Source organism: Nerophis ophidion, linkage group LG18 (genome assembly GCF_033978795.1).
Source record: "Nerophis ophidion isolate RoL-2023_Sa linkage group LG18, RoL_Noph_v1.0, whole genome shotgun sequence".
NCBI lineage: Eukaryota > Metazoa > Chordata > Actinopteri > Syngnathiformes > Syngnathidae > Nerophis > Nerophis ophidion.
Genome location: NC_084628.1, coordinates 20,979,205 through 21,005,134, shown reverse-complemented (window position 1 = coordinate 21,005,134; position 25,930 = coordinate 20,979,205). Strand labels below are relative to the sequence as shown.

Sequence of the window (25,930 nt, the reverse complement as noted above, 5' to 3'; positions counted from 1 at the left end):
CGGTCTCATGTGCCTCTCACGGACATTACCGAGTGAAACTGAAAAAATAAATCCTTTATTTTGTCTCACAGGCAAACAAAATTGACGGCCAACACAGTACATGTCGATACACGGTTAATAATCATGCATACCCTAATAGAGTTAATGAGATCACGTATATTCAATAAAACTGAAACTGTTAACAAAATATTCGTAGTTGCATAATTTCTCTCTGCGATATAACAACGTGAATAGCTTAATTAGGCACTTTGAAATACCACAGCCAAACAATGACATACAAATATATGATCATTATCCAAAATAATCATTTTGTTTGGACTAAAATCCTGAAATTGTTCGTAAGTCTACGCTCAGGGATAAATACACCTGGTAACGTTAACATAGAAGGCACCCGCTTAGTAAATCAACGTTTATAATGTTTTGTAAAAAGTAAAGTAATAATACATTTAGAAATGGGCATTTCATAGATTTTAGTAATTTATCTTTTATATTATTCGTATTTTTTATGCACGTCAATTATAGTTTTTTTAAGATGAAAGAAAATACATCTCAAATACAAGTGGATCTGGCTAAAATGGCTTTACGGTTCAGTGTAATGTAATGTAAAAAAACAACAACTTTGTATTTAAAAAAACAGTACCTCCCTCTGGCGTCATCACTCTGCGCCGATTCGCGGCTTTTGAAACAATTGCCAGTGTCGCTTCGCCAAACTTTCAGGTTTATCGTAACTCTTTCTTTCATTGGCGGGAGGTGAAATGATCGACATGATCGAAAAGGAGGATCCGGTCATTACAGAGGAAGAGGCTGCTCAGTATGATCGTCAAATCCGTCTGTGGGGCTTGGATGCCCAGAAGAGGTAACACGTTAGTTTGTCATGCTAATGCTAAGCGGTACACAGCCACTCTAGTCTTTCTTGATGATGGATGGTTTTTTGAGCAACGTTTGTTTTTTGATCGTAACATTCCAAGTAAGCAAACGTGGATACACTACATATTTTCTGGCAAAGGGTGTTTTATTATAGCCATGTGGCTTTTATTTTGAAAACCACACGGCCACTCTAGTCTTCCTTGATGATGGATGGATTTTTGAGCAACGTTTCTTTTTTGATCGTAACATTCCAAGTAAGCAAACGTGGATAGACTACATATTATCTGGCAAAGGGTGTTTTATTATAGCCATGTGGCATTTATTTTGAAAACCTGTGCGAAAACAAACGTATTGACAGGTAAAATCGTTTGTATTTCCCCTGCAGACTGCGAGGATCTCGGGTTCTCTTGGTTGGTTTAGGAGGTCTGGGTGCTGAAGTGGCCAAAAACCTAATCCTGGCTGGGGTGAAAGGACTCACTATGTTGGATCACGAAAAGGTACGCACATTCACAATAACCAACATGTCTTTGAAATGGTACTACATTTGTGTTATTAACTATTTTTGTGTAAGGTAATGCACAATTTAAGATTGTTTATTGTCATATGCACAGTTAAACAGACAGTTTGCTGTACAATGAAAATCTTACTTTGCAAGTCAATCAATCAATCAATGTTTATTTATATAGCCCCAAATCACAAATGTCTCAAAGGACTGCACAAATCATTACGACTACAACATCCTCGGAAGAACCCACAAAAGGGCAAGGAAAACTCACACCCAGTGGGCAGGGAGAATTCACATTCAGTGGGACGCCAGCGACAATGCTGACTATGAGAAACCTTGGAGAGGACCTCAGATGTGGGCAACCCCCCCCCTCTAGGGGACCGAAAGCAATGGATGTCGAGCGGGTCTAACATGATACTGTGAAAGTTCAATCCATAGTGGCTCCAAGACAGCAGTGAGAGTCCCGTCCACAGGAAACCATCTCAAGCGGATCAGCAGCGTAGAGATGTCCCCAACCGATACAGGCGAGCGGTCCATCCTGGGTCCCGACGAGCGGTCCATCCTGGGTCTCGACTCTGGACAGTCAGTACTTCATCCATGGTCATCGGACCGGACCCCCTCCACAAGGGAGGGGGGGACATAGGAGAAAGAAAAGAAGCGGCAGATCAACTGGTCTAAAAAGGAGGTCTATTTAAAGGCTAGAGTATACAGATGAGTTTTAAGATGAGACTTAAATGCTTCTACTGAGGTAGCATCTCGAACTGTTACCGGGAGGGCATTCCAGAGTACTGGAGCCCGAACGGAAAACGCTCTATAGCCCGCAGACTTTTTTTGAGCTCTAGGAATCACTAATAAGCCGGAGTCTTTTGAACGCAGATTTCTTGCCGGGACATACGGTACAATACAATCGGCAAGATAGGCTGGAGCTAGACCGTGTAGTATTTTATACGTAAGTAGTAAAACCTTAAAGTCACATCTTAAGTGCACAGGAAGCCAGTGCAGGTGAGCCAGTACAGGCGTAATATGATCAAACTTTCTTGTTCTTGTCAAAAGTCTAGCAGCCGCATTTTGTACCAACTGTAATCTTTTAATGCTAGACATTGGGAGACCCGAAAATAATACGTTACAGTAATCGAGACGAGACGTAACAAACGCATGGATAATGATCTCGGCGTCTTTAGTGGACAAAATGGAGCGAATTTTAGCGATATTACGGAGATGAAAGAAGGCCGTTTTAGTAACGCTTTTAATGTGTGACTCAAAGGAGAGAGTTGGGTCGAAGATAATACCCAGATTTTTTACAGAGTCACCTTGTTTTATTATTTGGTTGTCAAATGTTAAAGTTGTATTATTAAATAGAGGTCGGTGTCTAGCAGGACCGATAATCAGCATTTCCGTTTTTTTGGCATTAAGTTGCAAAAAGTTAGCGGACATCCATTGTTTAATTTCATTAAGACACGCTTCCAACTGACTACAGTCCGGCGTGTTGGTCAGCTTTAGGGGCATGTAAAGTTGGGTGTCATCAGCATAACAGTGAAAGCTAATACCGTATTTGCGTATGACGTCACCTAGCGGCAGCATGTAGATGCTGAAGAGTACAGGGCCAAGGACCGAACCCTGGGGAACTCCACACGTTACCTTAACATAGTCCGAGGTCACACTGTTATAGGAGACGCACTGCATCCTATCAGTAAGATAAGAGTTAAACCATGACAGGGCTGAGTCTGAAATACCAATTCGTATTTTGATACGCTCTAATAAAATATTATGATCGACGGTATCGAAAGCAGCGCTAAGATCGAGGAGCAGCAACATAGATGACGCATCAGAGTCCATCGTTAGCAATAGATCATTAGTCAGTTTTGCGAGGGCTGTCTCAGTCGAGTGATTTGCCCTGAAACCGGATTGAAAGGTTTCACATAGATTGTTAAACGCTAAGTGCTCATTTAGCTGCTCTGCAACAATTTTTTCGAGGATTTTCGAAATAAAGGGAAGGTGAGACACCGGTCGGTAGTTTACCATGAGGTCTGGATCGAGGTTAGGTCTTTTAAGGAGAGGATGAATAACCGCTTTTTTGAATGCAACGGGAACAGTGCCCGAGGAAAGTGATAAGTTTATAATATTTAGCACTGATGGACCTAATAATACAAAAAGCTCCTTGATAAGTTTCCCAGGAAGTGGGTCAAGTAAACACGTTGTTTGTTTTATTCCATTTACACGTTGTAACAATCCTTCTAATGTTATTTCATCAAAACGAGAGAAACTATTTTGGATATTTGCAGTATCCGCCGTATATACAATCGTATCTGTGTTACTATAACCCCGTTGTAGCTGGGACGCATTGTCTTTAATCTCCTTTCTAATAAGTTCAATTTTCTTATTAAAGAACTTCATAAAGTCATCTGCCGAATGGGTGGAGCTACTGGAAGGAGTCCCTTGTTGGGTTAGCGATGCTACTGTACTAAACAAAAATTTTGGATCGTTTTTATTAATGCGGATGAGATTTGAGTAATAATTAGTTTTAGCTAAGGTAAGCATGCGTTTATAAGTTATTAAACTATCACTCCATGCTTGATGGTGCACCTCAAGTTTAGTCGTGCGCCATTTGCGTTCCAGCTTTCTACATAATAATTTCTGAGCTCTAGTTTCTTCAGTAAACCATGGCGTACGCCTTTTTGGAGCCTTTTTTAACTTCAGCGGTGCTATACTATCAATGGTTTCGCGCAGGGCGTTGTTAAAGTTGTTAGTGAGGTTATCAATAGAGCCCACATACTTTGGGAACGGTGCCATTACCGAGGGCAGTAGGTCCGCAAGAGTCGTCGTTGTGGCAGCATTAATGTTGCGGCTGCTATAGCAGTTATTATTATTATTAGCTTGCCGAACATGAGTCTGAACTTCGAATTTTATAAGGTAATGATCGGACATTACTTTAGTATACGGGAGTATCATAACTTTGGAGACGGTGATACCTCTGACAAGCACTAGGTCTATCGTATTACCGCTGCGATGCGTCGGTTCATTTATTATTTGTGTAAGACCACAGCTATCAATTATAATCTGGAGCGCCACGCACGGTGGGTCCAATGGGGTATTCATATGGATATTAAAGTCCCCCATTATAATTATATTATCGGCGTGCGTCACTAGATCAGCAACAAACTCTGAGAATTCACTAATAAAGTCCGAATAGGGCCCTGGGGGGCGGTAGATAACGGCCAGGCAGAGGTGTGGCAGACTTCATAGAAAGCACCTCAAACGATTTATATTTATTATTTAAGTTAGGACTAAAGTTAAAGTTTTCGTTGTATATTAGTGCGACACCCCCTCCCCTTTTGAGGTGACGGGCAATATGCGCATTCGTATAGTTAGGAGGGGATGCCTCATTTATCGCAAAAAAGTCGTCTGGTTTAAGCCAGGTTTCGCTAAGACCGATGACGTTAAGGTTGTTGTCTCTAATGACCTCATTGACTAATAACGTTTTGGGAGACAAAGATCTGATGTTTAGAAAGCCCATATTATAGGTAGTGGGCTGTTTTAAGGAGTTGTTGATAAAATTATCCGTAGTAGCAATATTAATAATGTTGCATTTATTATGCGCAGTGTACTTAAAATAATTACGACCATATCTAGGAATTGATATGACGGGAATTTTCAGATTGTCTACTTGGCGCTGCGATAAACTGAACGCATCATAATTTGCCACCTCAGTAGAACGCATGTCTAACTCTGACGAAGTCATAGACACAGTAGAAAAAACATTTTGTGAGTTGTGTATTATTCTACGAAAATTGCTATGTGTACAGGGATCATCCAGCCTGGCGCTGGCTAGCTCTAACTTAACTGACTCCATACCCAGGCTAGCAGGCTCTGTAATTGCCTGTGACCGGGCTTGCTCTAGTGCAGTTAGTCAAATGTGGCTCAATGCGAAGTCTATGTTCCGAGACAAGAGGATAGCGCCTTCCTGGTTAGGGTGAAGGCCGTCTCTCCTCAGCAAGCCAGGTTTGCCCCAGAAAGAGGGCCAATTATCAATAAACGTAAATCCCTGTTGTCTGCAGAAGCTATCCAGCCACCTGTTAAGAGAGACTAATCTGCTATATCTCTCATCATTGCCTCTCCCAGGCAGGGGGCCAGAGACAATTACTCGATGCCTGGACATCTTTCTGGCGAGATTACAAGCCCTGGCTATGTTTCTCTTTGTAATCTCTGATTGTCTCATCCTAACGTCATTGGAGCCAACGTGTATTACTATATTCGTCCACCCTTCAACAAGTCACACAGTACTTAGCTAAAAATAAAAATGTATATACAAGGCTCAGTTAGTGACATAACATTATTGCACATTCTGATTGACAGGCAACAGTATAAATATGGAAGTGACCTTAGGTCACAGCAGCAGTTAAAGTGTCTTTAGTGATCAAAGGTGAAAAGTATCTACAGTGATGGTTCACAGTTCGGGGGTGGTCAAGGTAGCTGTCTTTTGTTCAAAAAGACAAAGTAAAAATGGGGTAGGGGGGAGCTAGCATTCACAGATGTGGGTAGAAACTGTTTGTCAGTCTCGTTGTCCTGGATTTCAGGCTCCTGTATCGTCTGCATGATGGTAGGAGACTGAAGAGACTGGGCTGGGGGTGTGTACTGTCCTTTACGATGTTGTGTGCTCTCCTGGTGGCCCTGGTAGAGTACATGTCCTGTAGTAAGGGGAAGGCTGCTCCTAAAATGTACTGAGCAGTTTTAATCACTCGCTGGAGTGCCTTCCTGTCCTTAGCAGTGCAGTTTCTAGTTTCAACAACATGTTGTTGCAATGTATTTTAATGCAGTGGTGTCCAAAGTGTGGCCCGCGGGCCATTTGCTGCCCTGAGGCCCAAAGGCCGAGGCCTTTTTTAACGGCATGCGGCACATTCGAAAAATACTTTTGAAAAAAACATTTTTAAAAATGGAATAAAAGAGCATACGGGTGAAAAGTAACTACAAAAAGTTTCTATGTTGATTTTAATAACACAAAGCTGCCACGCAGACTGTTGTTTTGAGCTGTCATTGCACAAAAAAATAATGAATCAAAATCAATGTTGTTATGAATTAATGAGTTACTCAAAGCTCAAATTATTTCACATCGAACATGGGTGTGTCTGTGTGTGTGTGTTTACCATATAAATACCAATGTTTTCTTTGACAATAAAGACATAACAAATTATAAAAACTTAAAATAGAGAAAAAGATCAAAAGTTGATCTAGAAACTAAGCTTTGAAAATACAACAAAATGATGCATGACTTATTTTCATCACTTTTACGAGTGGGGCCCTTTTGGATCCCCCAAAAATTTCAGTGGGATATTTGTAAACTATCATTGCTCAAAAATAGTAATGAATTAATGTTGTTGTAAATTATTTATCTACTTATGACTCCAATTACTTCACAACAAATATTCCACTTCAAAACAAATTGGGAGGGGATATTGCACATTTTGTGTTTTTGTCATATTTCTGAGTTTATTTTATTTTGAAAACAAATACACTTACAATATGATACATCATAATTTCATATCATTTTTCTTTACAAGTGTCCGAAAAGGAGTAGGAAGAAAAGTTTATTTGGTCCTACTCCTTTCCCACTTCAGAGCACTTACCAACACATATGTTCACTTACTGTCTTCTTTGTGTAACACAATTTATATGCAGGGGTGTCCAAAGTGCGGCCCGGGGGCCATTAGCGGCCCGCAACTAATCGTTTACCGGACCGCCACCCATTCTGAAAAAATTGCAAAATTGATAGTATTGCAAAAATAAATAAATAAACATTTAAAAAAAGTGGAATGAGGTGAAATCTAATGATAAAAAGTGGCAAAGTTGACACACAGCTGCCATGCAGGCAGTTTTTTTGTTCCTTTTGTCTTTATTTTCTTTTTTTTCCATTGCTCAAAAAAAAAAGACAACAAAATCTATGTAATAATGAATTATTACTTAAAAATTATCACTTTAAAATGGTTTATGTGGAAAAAATATTGCATATGTTGTGTGGTTGCCATATAAAAACATCAACGTTTTGACAAAAGAGCATAAAACAAACCAAATAATAGTTCAAACTTAAGAGATATATCGGAAGTTGATCTTGAAATTTAAGTGTTAAAAGTAAAAGAAAATTAATAAAAATGTATCACTTTATGAGTGGGGAACCTTTCGGATCTAAAATATATTTAGTAGGATTTTATTTAACTTTTCACTGTGATTACTCAAAAATATTAAATAATTAAAATCAATGGTGTCCTGCATTATTGATATTTGAGGGCTTTAATTGCTAAATAAAGGAACTCTCCTGAAGGAATCAATAAAGTACTATCTATCTATCTAAATACTTCATATTTCAGTTTGACTATAAAAACAAAGTTGTCTTTTACAGAAAAGGCATAAAACATTATTTGTTTTACTTTATATCAACCTCAAGTTGATATAGAGATTTACTGTAAGTATTAAATAAAAAAAAAAAATAATAATTTGACTTATTTTTAACATTTTAGTGACTGAGACCCTCTATGCTCCCCAGGAGCCCTAGGGATAAAAAAAAAAAATCCATATATTTTGTTATGGTTTGAAAACTAAAAATTAAAAATGGCCCCCGCATGCTTAAATTTTTTCGTGTGCGACCCTCTGTGGAAAAAGTTTGGACACCCCTGTTGTAATGGATCATTAAATCAGTCATGATTAACATACTAAGATGAAGAATATATTGAATATATCGTCTAGGTGTTTTTTTAAATCCTCTTTCCTTGTAATTTGTAAACACTTTTACTCCGAACAGCCTGGATCATATCAGTACAAAGTTTGACCTCTTTGCTCAATCAATTCTTTAATTTAATTCCACATACGGATATGCTGAATGTTTCAGTGTTATATACCTACATACATACATACAAATGTTTTAAGGTAAGTAATTTTTTTGTTATTAGTTGTTACACATTCATGGGTAGAAGATTATATGTTGCTTTGTGAATACAATTTAGCTATTTGTAAATGCACCAAATCATAGAATTTTTATATTTTTGATTCAATATATACATGACTTGTATGTTTTCTATAGCCAACAGTATGTATTATTCTAACTCATCTTTTTTGTAACCCGCAAAGTGCACTTTTGTAGTTATTTCCCCATATGTCTGCACAATAAGAAATATGGTAGCAATGAGTAAAAATGGTATAAAACTTAAATAAATAAAAAAACACTTTATAGTCCTGAAGTTCATCTAGAGATTTAAGCGTTTAATAAAAAATAATAATAATGCATGACTTTTTTTATTTTTTTATTATAACTGAGACACTTTCGTGTCCCTTGGACCAAACTTGAGGGGAGCCCTAAAGTTTAAGAAAAAATGAATGTTTTTTTTTTTATTTTTTATTTTTTTTTAAAATATCAAAATGGCCTTTCGTATGCTTTGATTTAAGTGTGTGCGGCCCTCACTGAAAATAGTTTGGACACCCCTGATCTAAAGATTCAAGGAACTTTAATGTCATATCAGCACCATCCATTTACATTCCACCATATATTTTATTTTGATATGCATATTTTCATTGTTTTGGTCAATTAAATCATGTTTTACTACCGTGGATCTCCCTGCAAATTCACAATGTCCACAAAGGCGACTATCTCTAGTGTTGTGCGAAATTCTGTAGCCCTGAAATATTTTTTGTTTCCCCTACCGCGGGAGCGCGCATTGGGGGCGGAGCTCTGTGCCTTGTTCAGACAGCGGCAACACTTCTGTGTTTTTAGCAATATCCATCCATCCATTTCCTACCGCTTGTCCCTTTTGGGGTCGCTGGAGCCTATCGATGTGAATGATTATAAATATTATGTATCCCTACTAACTTTTTTTCTCATTAATAAAATTAATACAAATTCTTAAGTTTTGTACAATGCCAAGTCAATACATGATTTTAGCACATAGCGTGAGGAAGTAATTATTACTATTATTATTATTTCCTTTTATTTTTTTAATATATATATTTTTTTAATATACCCGTGAAGGCAGACACGCTAAATGAATTGCACTCCTAATTATGCTTGCATAAGAGACACAGTCCTCTGCTCACAAGCTTATTAGTACATTAGCTTTGTGTGTGCTATCAAGTGTCGACATTTAATTACCCGCAAACCTTTCTGGCCCCACTATGGACTGGCCTCTCGCTATTATGTTAGATCCACTATGGACTGGACTCTCACTATTATGTTGTATCCACTATGGACTGGACTCTCACTATTATGTTAGATCAACTATGGACTGGACTCTCACTATTATGTTAGATCCATTATGAACTGGACTCTCACTATTATGTTAGATCCACTATGGACTGGACTCTCACTATTATGTTAGATCCACTATGGACTGGACTCACACTATTATGTTAGATCCACCATGGACTGGAATCTCCTTATTGTGTTAGATCAACTATGGACTGGACTCTCACTATTATGTTAGATCCACTATGGACTGGACTCTCGCTGTTATGTTGGATCCACTATGCACTGGACTCTCACCATTATGTTAGATCCACTATGGACCGGACTCTCACTATTATGTTAGATCCACTATGGACTGGACTCTCACACTATTATGTTAGATCAACTATGGACTGGACTCTCACTATTATGTTAGATCCACTATGCACTGGACTCTCACTATTATGTTAGATCCACTATGGACTTGACTCTCACTATTACGTTAGATCCACTATGGACTGGACTCTAACTATTATGTTAGATCCACTATGGACTGGACTCTCACTATTATGTTGGATCCACTATGCACTGGACTCTCACCATTATGTTAGATCCACTATGGACTGGACTCTCACACTATTATGTTGTATCAACTATGGACTGGACTCTCACTATTATGTTAGATCTATGCACAGGACTCTCACTATTATGTTAGATCCACTATGGACTTGACTCTCACTATTACGTTAGATCAACTATGGACTGGACTCTCACTATTATGTTGGATCAACTATGGACTGGACTCTCACTATTATGTTAGCTCCACTATGGACTGGACTCTCACTATTATGTTGTATCCACTATGGACCGGACTTTCACTATTAGTCCACTATGGACTGGACTCTCACACTATTATGTTAGATCAACTATGGACTGGACTCTCACTATTATGTTAGATCCACTATGCACTGGACTCTCACTATTATGTTAGATCCACTATGGACTTGACTCTCACTATTATGTTAGATCCACTATGGACTGGACTCTCACTATTATGTTAGATCCACTATGCACTGGACTCTCACAATATTATATTGGACCCACTCGACGTCCATTGCATCCGGTCTCCCTTAGAGGGGGGGTCACCCACATCTGCGGTCCTCTCCAAGGTTTCTCATACTCATTCACATTGTCGTCCCACTAGGTTGTGAGTTTTTCCTTGCCTTTATGTGGGCTCTCAACCGAGGATGGGGTTGTGGCTTGTGCAGCCCTTTGAGACACTTGTGATTTAGGGCTATATAAATAAACTGACTGATTGAAATAACGTGAGTGGGACACATTTTCTGATATAAAATACGTTTTTTTGTTTTGTTTTTAACATGGAATTGAGTCTACCATGAAGTGTTTGTTCCCATTATATTGGTGTTATTTTTCTATCCATCAGAGGATGAAATAAATAATAAACTAAATTACAGGATGTTATTAATGTAATTTCCATAAAATAGGTAGGCTGATCAACAGCTCTGCAGCATGACACGTGTACAATAAAGAAGCGCGTGCGTGCAGTGATGTGATTACAAGTACAACACGTCATGTACGGATGATCAAAAGCATTTATTCGGGTAGGAATTTTGCATGTTACACCAAAAACATTTTTGACAGTCAAAGCATGATCGTAATATTCCACATTTTGTATCATTGATATCGCTAATAACTAGGACGTGCTGTCGCTGTCTAAACAAGGAACAGAGCTCCGACTCTATGCGCGCTCCCGCGGTTGGGGGACACAAAATATTTCAGGGATACAGCATTTAACACGACACCGGCATGGACGCATTCATGACCCTGAAGAAAATCGGAGGTTATACAACTTTTCAAAGTACCATTGTTAAAAAAAATACCGCGGCCATTATTTGCTGACCCATGGAATATTACCCTGGCTTTAGAAAAAAAAATGGCGCTGTTTTTTTTTTTATAGGCGTTTCCATTATTCACGTATTCACGATTCACTCTGTAGGACTTGGCACAAGTGCGCAATGTCTAACTTTGTCCACTAGATGGGGACAGTGGCAAATGATGTACAGTACTAGAATATAATAGACTTTATTGTCATTATAGTGAAGTGAAGTGAAGTGAATTATATTTATATAGCGCTTTTCTCTAGTGACTCAAAGCGCTTTACATAGTGAAACCCAATATCTAAGTTACATTTGAACCAGTGTGGGTGGCACTGGGAGCAGGTGGGTAAAGTGTCTTGCCCAAGGACACAACGGCAGTGACTAGGATGGCGGAAACGGGAATCGAACCTGCAACCCTCAAGTTGCTGGCACGGCCGCTATACCGTTATATTTGCATATAACGAGATTAAAGACTCCAATTTAAGGTGCGGTTGTGGGAACAAATATGGGGTAAAATAAATAACAAGAGTGATAAAGGAAAAACTAACAATTGAAATAAACAGACAAGCAATCCTGTACAATATACAAAACACTGTAGAAATACAAAGTACTGTACAATATACAGAACACGACAAGAGTACCGAAGTAATAAATAACAATCAGTGTCAGACGTATTGCACCCGAAGGGTCGTATTGCACAGTAGGGTATTAGGGCAGGATATTGTACAGGGGTGGATTATTATTATTATAAGTTAGAGTTCAGCATGGTGACAGCTCTGGGAAAAAAGCTATCTCTGAGCCTGTTTGTTCTGGCTCTGATGCACCTGTAGCGCCTGCCCGATGGTAGCACGTGGAACAGGTGGTAGCCAGGGTGTGTGCTGTCTTTGGTGATGGTTTTTGCTTTCTTGAGGCAACGGGAGTTATGGAAATCCTTCAGGGAGGGCAGGGGGCAGCCGATGATTTTTTGTGCAGACTTTATGACCCTCTGAATCGCCTGTTTGTCTGCTTCAGTGCAGCTGGCGTACCACACTGTTATGCAGTACGTCAGCAGGCTCTCGAAAGCCGAGCGATAGAAGGTCACCACCAGCTGCCTCTCCAGTCTGTTCTTCCTCAGCACCCTCAGGAAGTGGAGTCTCCGCTGGGCCTTCCGGGTGACCACAGTTGTATTTTGGGTCCAGGACAGGTCAGCAGATATGAGGGTGCCGAGGAACTTGAAGGAGCTGACTCTCTCCACCTCCTCGCCGTTGATGTAGAGGGGTGCGGGGTCTGCAGTGTTTTTCCTGAAGTCAAAGATGAGTTCCTTGGTTTTTGTGGTGTTCAGTGCCAAATTATTCACTGAACACCACGCTGATCGTTTCAGGAACTCATCTCTGTATGCAGACTCATCCCCCCCTGTAATGGGACCCACCACCGTTGTGTCATCGGCAAACTTGATGATGGTGTTCTCCGAGTGGTCTGGACTACAGTCATGGGTGTAGAGGGAATACAGCAAAGGACTCAGCACACAACCCTATGGAGAGCCGATGCTGAGTGTGCGGGGGGAGGAGAGATGGGGGCCAAGTTTTACTGTCTGAGGTCGGTTGGTCAGGAAGTCCTTAATCCAAAGACAGGTGGGTGAGGGGAGGCCTAAGTCCAGCAGTTTGGTGACCAGGATGTCTGGAATGATGGTATTGAAGGCGTAGCTATAGTCAATGAAAAGCATCCTGACATAGCTCCCCCGGTGTTCCAGGTGGCTCAGTGTGGAGTGGAGAGCCATGGATAAGTGCTTGTGTTCACAGTTTAGTCCAATAACTACAGTAATTATATAACAAAATATATTGTTGGTACTTTTGTTACGTACATGTTTTTTTTTTCAGTGCCATTTAATCAAGTTTTGAAATAATAAATGTAATTTTTGCAGCACGTTGCGCAAGTTTCGCTGAAATGAAAAAACCTGCAGCACGGTTTGAGGACCTAGCTTTTTATTGCCGTTGTTTCTGCGTTCACCAGGCAAGCGAGGAGTTGTGCCGTGCTCAGTTCCTTGTGCCGGTAAGCAAGTACGGCCAGAGTCGCGCCCAGGCCTCAGTGGAGCGCGCTCAGACCCTCAACCCCATGGTGGAGGTGCGGGCCCAAATCGGGTTAATTGAGGAAATGCCTGAAAGTTTCTTTCTGCAGTTCAGCGCGGTGAGTGGACAGGAAGTAAAAGAGATGTATGAGATATTAATTAATATAATTAATTATGTGTTAATGGATGGATGGATGTTAACAAGCATCATGGAAGGACAAACGATGAAAACTGACTTTGACAATACCCTCCGTCCCGCCCTCAGGTGTGTCTAACCGGCTGCTCCAGAGACGTGATGGTGCGCGTGGACCATATCTGCACGGAGCACAACATCTTGCTCTTCTGCGGGGACATCCACGGTTACTATGGTTATATGTTCTGCAACCTGGGGCCGGAGCACAGCTACGTGGAGTGAGTGGTCACATGACCTTTCACACGCTAGACAATGTCCCTTTACAGGACTTTGCTTTGGTCCTCAGGGAGAAACCCAAAGTAGTGAAGCCCTCTGGAGACTCCAACGACGGGCCAGAGGCCAAGAGGGTCAAAGTGGATCCCAACGAGACCACCATGGTGAAAAAGGTTAGATTTTGTATGACGCTCGGTGTTTACCAGAGATTGGCAATTTGTTTGTGTAGGCGGTGGCGTGTCAATATGAAATCAATGTATAGTTTGCATCATTAGCTATGACACATGTAGTTTAAAAACAAATCTTACACATACATTTAAAGACAAATCTGTCTTTTTAGTTGTCTGCATCAACATACCTTTTACTTGTTACAATATATTGTTTTGGTGTATATTTCAATTGCTGCTGCTTATTTTATTAACACAGGCTGCACTTTTTACACCCCTGGTTTATTTACATATTATTCCGTCCTTACCAAATGTTGGATTTTTTTGTCTTTCAGATAGGTAAACAGTCCATTAAGTTAGGTATGAAAAACTTCCAACTTGAGATTGCCAGTTGGTAGTCTCCACAATGCAGTTACTTTGAAACAAAGGAAAGTGCATTCGTATACAAATGAAGTGCACATACATGTAGGAATCATGGTAAAGTGACAATACAGTTTTGTATAAACTGGGGAAAAATGCAATAGAAACATACGGGGTAAAAGTTGGCTCGTATGCCGCTAGCTTAATGCTAACATACAATGGAAAAGCCCATTGTCAGGCTAACAGAATAGCATTGTGATCGTATTAAACCTGTACAAACGTTTAACAAATGAGAATGTAACGTTACAAAATTGACATAAAACTGCAAATGCATTTATAATCACAGGCAAGTAGTCATCAATCAGTGTGGAAAACACATTTTTACCGCTAATTTTGTAACACTAGGCGTGTCTGCTGCTCTACTATCTCAAACTCAAATTTTATAACACACAACATTGTTTTGCATGGATTGATTGGCAAAACTAAATTGGCTCTAGTGTGTGAATGTGAGTGTGAATGTTCTTTGTATCTGTGTTGGCCCTGACTTGTCCGCCTGATTGTAGCTAAGATAGGCACCAGCGTCCCCCGCGACCCCAAAGGGAATAAGCGGTAGAAAATGGATGGATGGATAACATTGTTTTGTAGTACATAAATCACCTGGAAGGGGAAGTGCGCTTTCCTCTACTGCAAAATATTGAAAACAATTTTAGTAATCTTGATTTTTAATGTACATTCACTTGTGGCTGACCATTAATGTATTAATGAAACACTGGAGCAATTCTAGTTTAAAATATAGCAGCATGAGTTTTCAATTAAATGCTTTAGTTTAGAACACAAATAAATGTATGTGTAATTTTAACATGCAAAATGTGTGAATTTGCAAGAAAACAATATGTTTCATTTAGTTAAGAAGTCCATTTATGATGTGTTGTTTCTGGTGTGGACCCAAACAGACGGCCAAGTTCTGCCTACTGAAGGAGGCTCTGCATGTGGACTGGACCACAGAGAAGGCCAAAGCCGGTCTGAAGAAAAGGCCTGTGGACTACTTTCTGCTACATGGTATTTAATGACGGAACAAGATCTTTGTTTAGTTTATTTATTAATACATTTAAAAAGTCACACATTCATTGTCCTTCCGGGACCTTCCATAAAAACAACAGAAAGACCAATGGAAGTGTGCTTGAATGAAAAAAAGCAAGTGAGTAGCCAACTAATAATGATAATAATTTGTTTTCTTCAAACTCAAGCATATACTTGAGCGTACAACACGTCAAGAATAAATGCACAGATAAACAGTGCACCAAAACATGCAAACTACTATGTACACTGTGTAACCAAAATGTTAGTAAATAGAGGAGTGGGCCAAGGATGAAGCCACTGACTAGATTAGCAAATCCAGGTAATGGTGCTGATTGACGGTTACAGTCCGCTTGCATTGGGGTCAAGTGTGGTAGTGACTCACTGCATCCAGCAGATGGAGTTGTGGGGGAAAAAGCCTCCTGTTATTTGACAGTTGGCAACCATTCTGTCTTGCAGAATAATGGGGGAACATTCTATTTATAGTTTCAAATCAGTTCATGCTATTATTACCACATATTATTCAGTATGCATTTTGGTAAATATGGAAGTGCCACAGGAAGTGGTTTCAGCCGAGAGCTTGTCGTGGGTGACTGATGAGGAAGTCACTCTTCTCCGTAACAACTGCTTCCTGTCCCACACGGAGGAGCAGTCAAGTGGGACCCCCAACCTGTCCATGTTCCTCTCCAAGTCACTGGACTAGGGCTGCAACGATTAATTGATTAAATCCATTAATTTGGTTAGAATTAACTTGGGATTTATATCTTTTTGCTTAGATTAAACAATGGGTGTAACTAATAAAAATCTATAAAATCACGACCGCATAATAGAAGGTAAATCTAGTTGAGTAGAAGGTAAACGATGGCAATTAGGAGGTAATAGAAGGGAATTTAAAGTTAAAGAAGGTGGAAACAAGTTAAATGGAAGATAAAATAAGATAAATAGAATGTGAAAGAAGTAAAAAAAAAAATATGGTAAATACAAGGTGAAATAGAGTTTTTTTTTAAAAAAGGAAATAGTTGGTAAAGGTTGTAAAAAAAGTAAAATAAGGTAACTGAATGTACATAGAAGATAAATAAATGGTAAAAGAAGGAATATAGAAAGTAAAATGAGTTAAATAGAAGGTAAATAAAGGGTACAATAAGTTAAAAAGAGGAAATATAGAAGGGGAAAAAAGATAAAGGTAGATAGCGAAAATATAGAAAGTACAAGAAGACAAAACAAGGTAAAAGAAGGTAAAAGAAGATAAATAAAATTGGCGGTACAAAATATTTCGTAAATGCTTATTTGCGTACCATAGTTGTTTTCAAACAATGCCTGTAATACGGCAGGAAAGCGGCTGTTTAAACAAAACAGAAGTCATCATCATGGACCCACTAGCTGCGGAAGGAAGTTCTACAATCCGCTAAACAGTCTCAATAATTCCACGGTGACGTTTTGGTGAATTTACTGAGGAATCTGTGAACCTGAAACAATACAAAAATAATGCCATTGTAAGTTAATAATGCTAACAAAGACACGAGTAAACGTGATAGCATTTTTGCATATGCTAACGATGATAGCTTGATTGCATTACAATAGCTCGTGCATGTTTTTGGTTACATTGTCAAACTTACAAACGTTGCTTGTAGTGATGAATGAAGAATCCTTTCGAGCAGAAACGTTATGGACAAATACTTAGGGTACAAGGAACGAAACAGGAAGTACATTTTTAACCTGCATTATCTGCAGTGAGAAAACTTGTCCAAAAAATGGCGCCATATTACAAACAGTAACATACCTTTACAACATCTCATTCGATGTTTGTATGAAAACTATTGGTTGAATACTAAACATTATTGCCGCTGGTGAAGACAAATCTATAAAATAGCCGCGCTGTTTTATAAGCCGCAGGGTTCAAAGCATAGGAGAAAAGTAGCAACTTGTTGTCCCACCCTGGAAAATACAGTATTGTACTTATTACACCAAATATTTGATTGTAACAAGCATCTTAGTTGTAATTTTCATGATCTAATTTGCGTTTGAATTGCTATGTAAAATCGCTAATGCTAATCTGTAGCATGTCTATGGCATATCCAATATAAACTAGCATTGAGCTAACACATTTTAAAAAGCATTGCCTTACTTTTGAAATCTTTCTACAAGACGTACTTGCTTTGTTGGCATGGGAAAATGCAACATTACCTAGAGCACAGATGTCAAACTCAAGGCCAGAGGGCCGCATCAATTTATAAGGCCAGTGAAAGCCTGGAAATATTAGTCAATACAGTACTTTTTTTTTCTTACTAAACAGATTAGTTCTTTGCATTTGGACAGAAAAAACTAAAGGCTGTCAATTATCAAGTTACCTCATGCAAAAAATACTGCATTTATCATGTTTATACGCAGACTTATTACGCTGTAATTGTATTTGTGTCAAAATATTGGGGTCTTTTCGTAAGTTGATTTCAGTTATGCAAGCTAGTATCAACCTGTAGTTAATCACGATGAATCTGATTAGAAAATATAGTCATTAGACAGCAGCAAAAAAAAAAATACTGTGTGCAATTGCATATCTTTGAAATGGTATTATTATGTAATAATGCAACAAATATTATATTATCCTATTTTTTTGTTAAAATAAAAATAAACATTTGAATATCTGCTTGACCCATGATTTTAAAGCAAGTTATCCATCGAATTGTACACTCTAAAAATTAACTTAGATTTTACGGGGAAAAACCCCCATAGCTCATTACCCAGAATTTTAAGCGTAAAAAAATATTGTTGTATCCCTTCACAGTAATACACCGTAAAAAAGACAACCGTACATATTACCCTTAAAAACAGTGGTACTTTTTTTTTTTTTTTTCCATTTACAATAATATCTTGTTTAAAACATTGTACATTTCACGATAAAATTCAGTTAACTGAACTCCCAGTTTTTTACAGTAACATTTACTGATTGTTTTTTACAGTTTAGGTTAAAACAAGATATAATGTGTTGGTAATTGTAAAATTATGTCAAGAAGCCAATCAACCATCAATTAATCAAAGTTTACTTATATAGCCCTTAATCACAAATGTCTCAAAGGGCTGCACAAGCCACACCGACATCCTCAGCTCAGATCCCACATAAGGCCAAGAAGAAAAGAAATCCAGATGCATTTATTCATATTTTATTCACTGCTCCAAACGGCCCTTTGAGGGCAGCCTTAACTGCAATGTGGCCCTCAATGAAAACGAGTTGGACACCCTTGACCTAGAGGCAATCTGCTACAAGTACACCACCACTCTGTCTTGCACAATAATGGAGGCACATTTTATTTATAGTTTTAAATCAGTTGATGCTATTATTACCCTATACTGTTTAGCATGCATCTTGGTAAATATGGAAGTGCCACAGGAAGTGGTGTAGCCGAGAGCTTGTCGTAGGCGACCGATGAGGAAGTCACTCTTCTCCGTGACGACTGCATCCTGTCCCACACGGAGGTGCAGTCAAGTGTGACCCCCAACCTGTCCATGTTCCTCTCCAAGTCTCTGGACTAGGGCTAATATTCTGTTGCTTTGATTAGTCGTTTGATGAGTGTAACTAATAAACAGTTCTAAAATCCGGACCGCATAAAAGAAGGTAAAACAAGTTGAATAGAAGGTAAAGGGTGGTAAATAGGAGGTGATAGAAGTGAATTAAAGATAAAAGAAGGTGAAAAAAGGTAAATGTAAAGTAAAATAAAGTAAATGGAAGGTAAAAGAAGTACCGTATTTTTCGGACTATAAGTCGCAGTTTTTTTTATAGGTTGGCCGGGGGGGAGACTAGGCAAAAAAACAACAACAAATTTTTTAATTTTTTTTTATAGTTTGGCCAAGTCTCACCTCCGGCCAAACTATATAAAAAAACTGCGACTTATAATCCGAAAAATACAGTAAAAAAAAGTTCAAATACGGCAAATAAAAGGTGAAATAAGGGTAAAAAATAAATAGAAGGTAAAACAAAGTAAATAAATGGTCACGGTAATAAAATAAATGCAAAATAATGTAAATGAAGCTACTGATTCTGATCAGAGATAAATATAAGCTAAATGAAGGAATATATAAGTTAAAATAACTTAAATAGAAGAAATATAGGGGGTAAAAAAAGTCAACGGAATGAATGTAGAAAGTAAGCAAAGATAAAACAAGTTAAAAGCTGAATAAAAGGTAAATTCATTATTAAATACAAGCTAAAAGAAGTTAAATAGAAGGTAGAAGGTAAATAAAAGATAAAACGTAATATAGAAACTACAAGGTAAAGTGTGGTCACAGGTCAATTGTAAGTAAATAGTAGGTAAATAAAATGTAAAATAAGTTAAATAGATGGTCAATAAAAGGTAAAAAGAGTTAAATAAAAGGTAAATATGGAATATCTGGGGTGAAATACGGTCAAAAAAAGTAAATACAAGGTAAATAGAAGGTATAAGAAGTTATTCGAAGGTAAATACAAGGTAAAATGAGTTCAATAGAAGGTAAATAAAAGGTAAAATAAGTTAAAAGAAGGTAATCGAAGGTAAATAAAATGTAAAAGGAGTTCAATCGAGGGTAAATAATAGGTAATAAAGGGAATAGACAAGGTAAAAGAAGGTAATAAAAATACAAAAATCTTTGTTTAGTTTGACAGTTTTCCCTAAAATACGCATTGAGATAATAAAGTGTGTTTTATCCATTTGCACGACTAATGGAACAAACTCATTGATAGATTACTCGATTATTAAAATCCTTTATAGCTGTATCCTTACCCCGGACTCTCGAATCTGTCATCCGCCATTCACGTTTTTGTTATGTATTGCATGGCATTGTGGGTAGTGTAGTGCATATGAATGGTGTGTGGAGTTAAAGAGAAAGGAAACAGCGTGTTTGTCCTCCGCAGTCCTGCTGAAGTTCCGTGCAGAAAAACATCGTGCCCCCGAGCCAAAGTCCTTTGAAGAGGACAGTCAGCTCCTGAGACAGATCCGCGACGACCTCCTGGAGGCCATGGGCGTGGGCGCCAACATCCTGAACGACGACTTCATCAGGTACCTGCTGTGGCCCCCGCGCTGTACATGTCCGCTTTGGAATCTTAGAGGAAGTCAAATGAGTCACTTCCTGTTTGCTGACGTTGACATGTGTCCACAGCTACTGTTTCTCCGTGATGCCTCCTGTGTGTGCCGTGGTGGGAGGAGTCCTGGGCCAGGAAATTGTCAAGGTAAGCACACCTACACCTTCCGGGAGCTTCCCGAAGACTAGGGATACGTAGCGTTTACATTTGAACCCATACCGGTGACACATCGCTACTTTTAAAACTTAACTTGAGATGCTATTTGAAAAAAAATTGAATTAAAATACATTTTGTACAAAAAATAAAATCGACAATGCTTTTTTATTTTTTGGAAATTGTGTGACATACATTTTCGACGTAATAGTCATTTTAATATGTCAGGTTCAAACATGGATGACATCTATTAAACAAGACAAGCAGCAAAGAATGAAAGAGAGACAGAATTAAATTTGGCTCAATTGACGAGAGATGTTTGGGCTGTACTTTTGTACAGCCTCTCAGCACGCTTCCTCTTTTATTTGGACTTTCCTTGATTACATGGCAACAGCTGTTTCCAAGGGAGAGGGTCCTAAACAGCCATCGCCTTTGGTTACAGAACAGTTCAAAGAAATGTTGTAAACTGTTTTCAGAAAAGTATTTAAAACAGTTCAAAGAAGAGGTCCCTGTAGGGGAGTCAGGTCTTGCTTCCTCTTCGCTTTGTAGATCTCGGGTCAAGACACTATCTTTCTGTTGATTACAATACATGAAAGAAACAGAACACCTTCATGTTGCTTCCCATCCTACACAGTGTAGTGTTACAAGCCTTCTTCTTGGTAGGTTCAAAGGCAGCTTTTGTCTTCTCGCCGGGCGAGCTGAACTCAATGTAACACAAAGTTTTGTGATAACTTAGATACAATTATTCTAACACTTAAACAACACAAGGAAATATTTGCTTTGTAAAGTTTAATACGTGGAGATGAAAACAAATTACAGAAGAAAGTAAGAAGTTATTAACAGGAAATTAACAAGTAAATTAATAAGAGCCTAGAGAAAAGACAATATAACAACTGTTGGTGCGTCAGCAATGTCACCGTCCGAGGGTGGATCCATCTATGAATTGGTGGTGTTGATACCATGGGTCACATCAATAAATGAGCTGATGCAAGAGCTATTAGGTCGACATTTGTATTTTCTTGAAAGTATTTTTTTTTGTTTTTTGTTTTACGTAAAAACTGAGTTTACTGGACACAGGAGGACTTTGAGGGCAAAATGTACTTGTTTTTGTTTAAATATTGAGTTCTATTGATTTTGTTGCAATCAAACAATTGTCCATCCATCCATACATTTTCTACCGCTTGTCCTTTTTTTGGGGTCGCGGGGGCTACTGGAGCCTATCTCAGCTGCATTCTGGAGGAACGCGGGGTAAACCCCTGGACAAGTCGCCACCTCATCACAGGGCCAACACAGACAGACAACATTCACACTCTAGGGCCAATTTAGTGTTGCCAATCAACCTATCCCCAGGTGCATATTTTTGGAGGTGGGAAGAAGCCGGAGTACCCGGAGGGAACCCACACAATCACGGGGAGAATATGCAAACTCCACACAGAAAGATCCCGAGCCCGGGATTGAACTCAGGACCTTCGTATTGTGAGGCACATGCACTGACCCCTGTTTCACCGTGCTGCCCCTGCCCAAAAAATTATATTACATTAAGAAGTACAAGGAACTAGTTTTGTTATTGTGTTGATATTGTTACACTGTCAATAGTACTCGCCATAAATACATCGAAAAACTGACAGTTAATACTTGTGATCGGTATCGGCCAATCTCACTCATGGGCTGTGTTCGCAGGACGTTATACAACAACGGCGTTACTAACGCCGTTACTTTAACTTGTCACGACTAATCTAATCAATTAATTTTATGTACATTAAAATACTGTTATCAATCCGTTTGATGTAACGTGGCACGCTACTTTGGATGTGGTTTTATTTCAACATGCCAGTGTCAGAAGCGCAAGTTCAATGCAGGAAACCTCTTTTTACTAATGAAAGCAACAACCATCACCACACGAAAATTAACTTGCTATCAAAAAGGAAGAGGCAACATCACACAGCAAACAACACATACACACTAGTACTTCTACTACTACAAGGGAATAAATAATGAACAACAAATCAATCATTGAAGTGCACAAGGACACGAGAGCAATGGAAGCACATTTCACCTCTTTATTAACCGGCGGGAACACAAATCAGTAAAAAAGATTCAACAAAGCTGTCGTCCCACAAGAGCTAACAGACACACCTGACCTAATGCTGCTCTGCCTGGTCTCTCCCTGACATCATACGTTGTTTTTTTCAGTTAATTTTTTTTGTCCTGTCCAGCTTCTCAGGCAAATCATATAGTTGATGTAGATGACCATATCGGCTGTACAAATTTACTTTAGAAAAGAGAAGTGTGGGATACTTCTCTTGTTGCTTTATTTGTATTTGATTTTATTAAATGGATTTATACTATTATTTGGTGCAGCCGGGCTGGACCATCATACGTTACTTAACGGATTAACCAAAGAAATCAAACAAAGCACTAATATGATTCAGTTTAAAGGCCTACTGAAACCCACTACTACCGACCACGCAGTCTGATAGTTTATATATCAATGATGAAATATTAACATTGCAACACATGCCAATACGGCCGGTTTAGTTTACTAAATTGCAATTTTAAATTTCCCGCGGAGTTTTTTGTTGAAAACGTCGCGGAATTATGACACGTGCGCGTGACATCACGGACTGCAGAGGACATATTAGCGCAGCACTATTTGCAGCTAAAAGTCGTCTCTTTTCATCGCGCAATTAAACAGTATTCTGGACATCTGTGTTGCTGAATCTTTTGCAATTTGTTCAATTAATAATGGAGAAGTCAAAGTAGAAAGATGGAGTTGGGAAGCTTTAGCCTTTAGCCACACAAACACACGGTGATTCCTTGTTGAAAATTCCCGGAGGTGAAGCTTTACCATGGATCAGAGCGGTCAAGCAAACATGGATCCCGACCACTTGTCAACCGGCAGGTTTCGGTGAGAAAGTTGTGGTAAAAAGTCGCCTCTTACCGGAGATCAGCTGAGCTTGCGCCGTCCATGCAGCTGCCGTCGACTTCCCTCAGACACTGGGCTCAAGACACCCGTGGACACACCCCTCAGACTATCAGGTACTATTTAATCTCACAAAAACACTAGCAACACAATAGAAAGATAAGGGATTTCCCAGAATTATCCTAGTAAATGTGTCTAAAAACATCTGAATCCGTCCCAATGCAATCGCCTTTTTATTTTTTAAATTTTTTTATAGTCCTTCGCTATCAATATCATCATCCACGAATCTTTCATCCTCGCTCAAATTATTGGGGAAATTGTCATTTTCTGGGTCCGAATAACTCTTGCTGCTGGAGGCTCCCATTATAAACAATGTGAGGACTTGAGGAGCCCTCACCCATGTGACGTCATCGTCTGCGACTTCCGGTAAAGGCAAGGCTTTTTTATCAGCACCAAAAGGTGCTAACTTTATCGTCGATGTTCTCTACTAAATCCTTTCAGAAAAAATACGGCAATATCGCGAAATGATCAAGTCTGACATATAGAATGGACCTGCTATCCCCGTTTTAAATAAGGAAAATCTAATTTCAGTAGGCCTTTAAGAGACTGTTCGAACTACTAGTGTTCACAAAGTACACAGAACAAGAATTATGATGAACACCTTGAGCCCTTTTGCTCTTTTTTTTTCTTTTGAGATAAAGATATTTTATTAATTCACTGTTATGTTACAGAGAACAAGGAAATGGAATAAAATTGCTATGGAATGAAAAGGAGTAGGATTAAATAAGCTCTGCTTCTTCCTAGTCCTTTTCGGACATGCTGTAAAAAAACAACTGTAAATATGCGACGCATTACATTGTATCGTATGCATGTTCAAAATAAACTTAAACTGAACTGAATTTAGCAAAACAGCACGGCTCTTTAAAGGCGCACACTCTGCTTTCATGAAACGTCTTTGCACTGCCAGATATTTAATTTCTTGTTTTGGTAATGCTATTATTACTTTCCCTAGTAATTAATGACATGTATTAAAGAATAATTCTGTTTATAAATAAATTACATTTTTGGCAAAGTAATGAGTAACTTTGATTACTTTTTAAAAATAATTTTTTAAACAATGCTGACAGATGACCATATTGGAACATCCCTTTTTTTTTAGATAACATCAATAAGCTTTGTCACCCATAACGGGAAGATGAGATGTTTTGAGCCAGCGTCCTCTGCAGTGGATATTTGTGATTTGCATAATAGGGACAGAAGTAGACCCAAAACAAACGTCCACTGCAGAGGACGTTGGTTTGACCTGACAGTAGTGCTTGAATGTTTCGTGCTTCTTGTTCTCCAGGCTCTGTCTCAGAGAGACGCTCCACATCGGAACTTCTTCTTCTTCGACGGCCGCAAAGGAAACGGCATGGTGGACTACTTTGGACCGAACTGAGGACGCTCGCTCCATCAATCTCATCATTATCATCATCTTCATCTTCATCCGATTGTTTATTTATGGCATCCATCACCGACAATACTTTTCTGCTGTTTTTTTTTTTTTTTTTTACATTTAATAATAAAAGTGTTACATAAAAACACGTTACGGTGTTTTCACGAGTTTTTGTGTGATTAATGGTAAGCATTGTGACACCTCAATATTGATTCTAAAGAAAGTGTTAGGAATATGGAGACTGAAAGAAAAGAGGCCGAGACGACGACGACGTCATCCATGATTATTCAAAAAGTAAAACCTTGCTGACGTCATGTCTTTGTTTGCTTGGTGTCCTCACAGAGAGGTCGCTGCATTATTGCTGCAGCCAATCACGGGCCAGATGCTGCTCCATCTGTGACGTGATTGGCTCATCCTGCAGCAGGGAGCATCTGAGGACATCCTCACTTTGGACTGTTTGAACTGATACTCTCTAATATTTGCTCACTCCTTGACACATCTATTTTGTAATTGAGATATTGTATGAGTTAATTTGAGCAATACCTAAGGTCAAATGTAACCACGATTACATTATTGAGCATTTATTGATTCCAATGTTATTGTTGGTAAACAAGTATTCGGACTGTGGCCGTGTTTTGGGCTTTTGTCATTTAAATATGTAAGTTATACAAAAAACACGACTTCCTAAATTTTAATATATTGTAAATATTGCTTTGTATGATTAATAATAAAGTTGCTTGAACCACATTATGAACGTCAAACACGAACAACACCTCTCTCAAAAATACAAAATGCTTTGTTTCCCTTGTGGCATTAAACACTTTTCTCAACACAAACGTCAT

At 38.8% G+C, this 25,930-nt stretch overlaps 1 protein-coding gene across 1 annotated transcript; it reads left to right on the top strand.

Annotated features, from left to right (window-relative positions):
* The first annotated feature begins 642 nt into the window (after nt 1-642).
* Nucleotides 643-25,236, top strand: sae1 (SUMO1 activating enzyme subunit 1). Its single transcript, XM_061877572.1, has 9 exons — nt 643-856; nt 1,253-1,364; nt 13,463-13,636; nt 13,783-13,928; nt 13,997-14,096; nt 15,404-15,509; nt 20,410-20,554; nt 20,655-20,724; nt 24,999-25,236. The coding sequence occupies exons 1-9, from the start codon at nt 756-758 to the stop codon at nt 25,089-25,091; spliced, it is 1,047 nt and encodes a 348-aa protein (XP_061733556.1). The 5' UTR covers nt 643-755; the 3' UTR covers nt 25,092-25,236.
* The last annotated feature ends 694 nt before the right edge of the window (nt 25,237-25,930 follow it).

Coding starts and splice junctions, on each gene's coding strand:
- sae1 (XM_061877572.1), top strand. CDS start 756: ATGATCGACATGATCGAAAAGGAGGATCCGGTCATTACAGAGGAAGAG. Junction 857..1,252: donor GGCTTGGATGCCCAGAAGAG/GTAACACGTTAG, acceptor TTTCCCCTGCAG/ACTGCGAGGATCTCGGGTTC. Junction 13,637..13,782: donor TCTTTCTGCAGTTCAGCGCG/GTGAGTGGACAG, acceptor TCCCGCCCTCAG/GTGTGTCTAACCGGCTGCTC.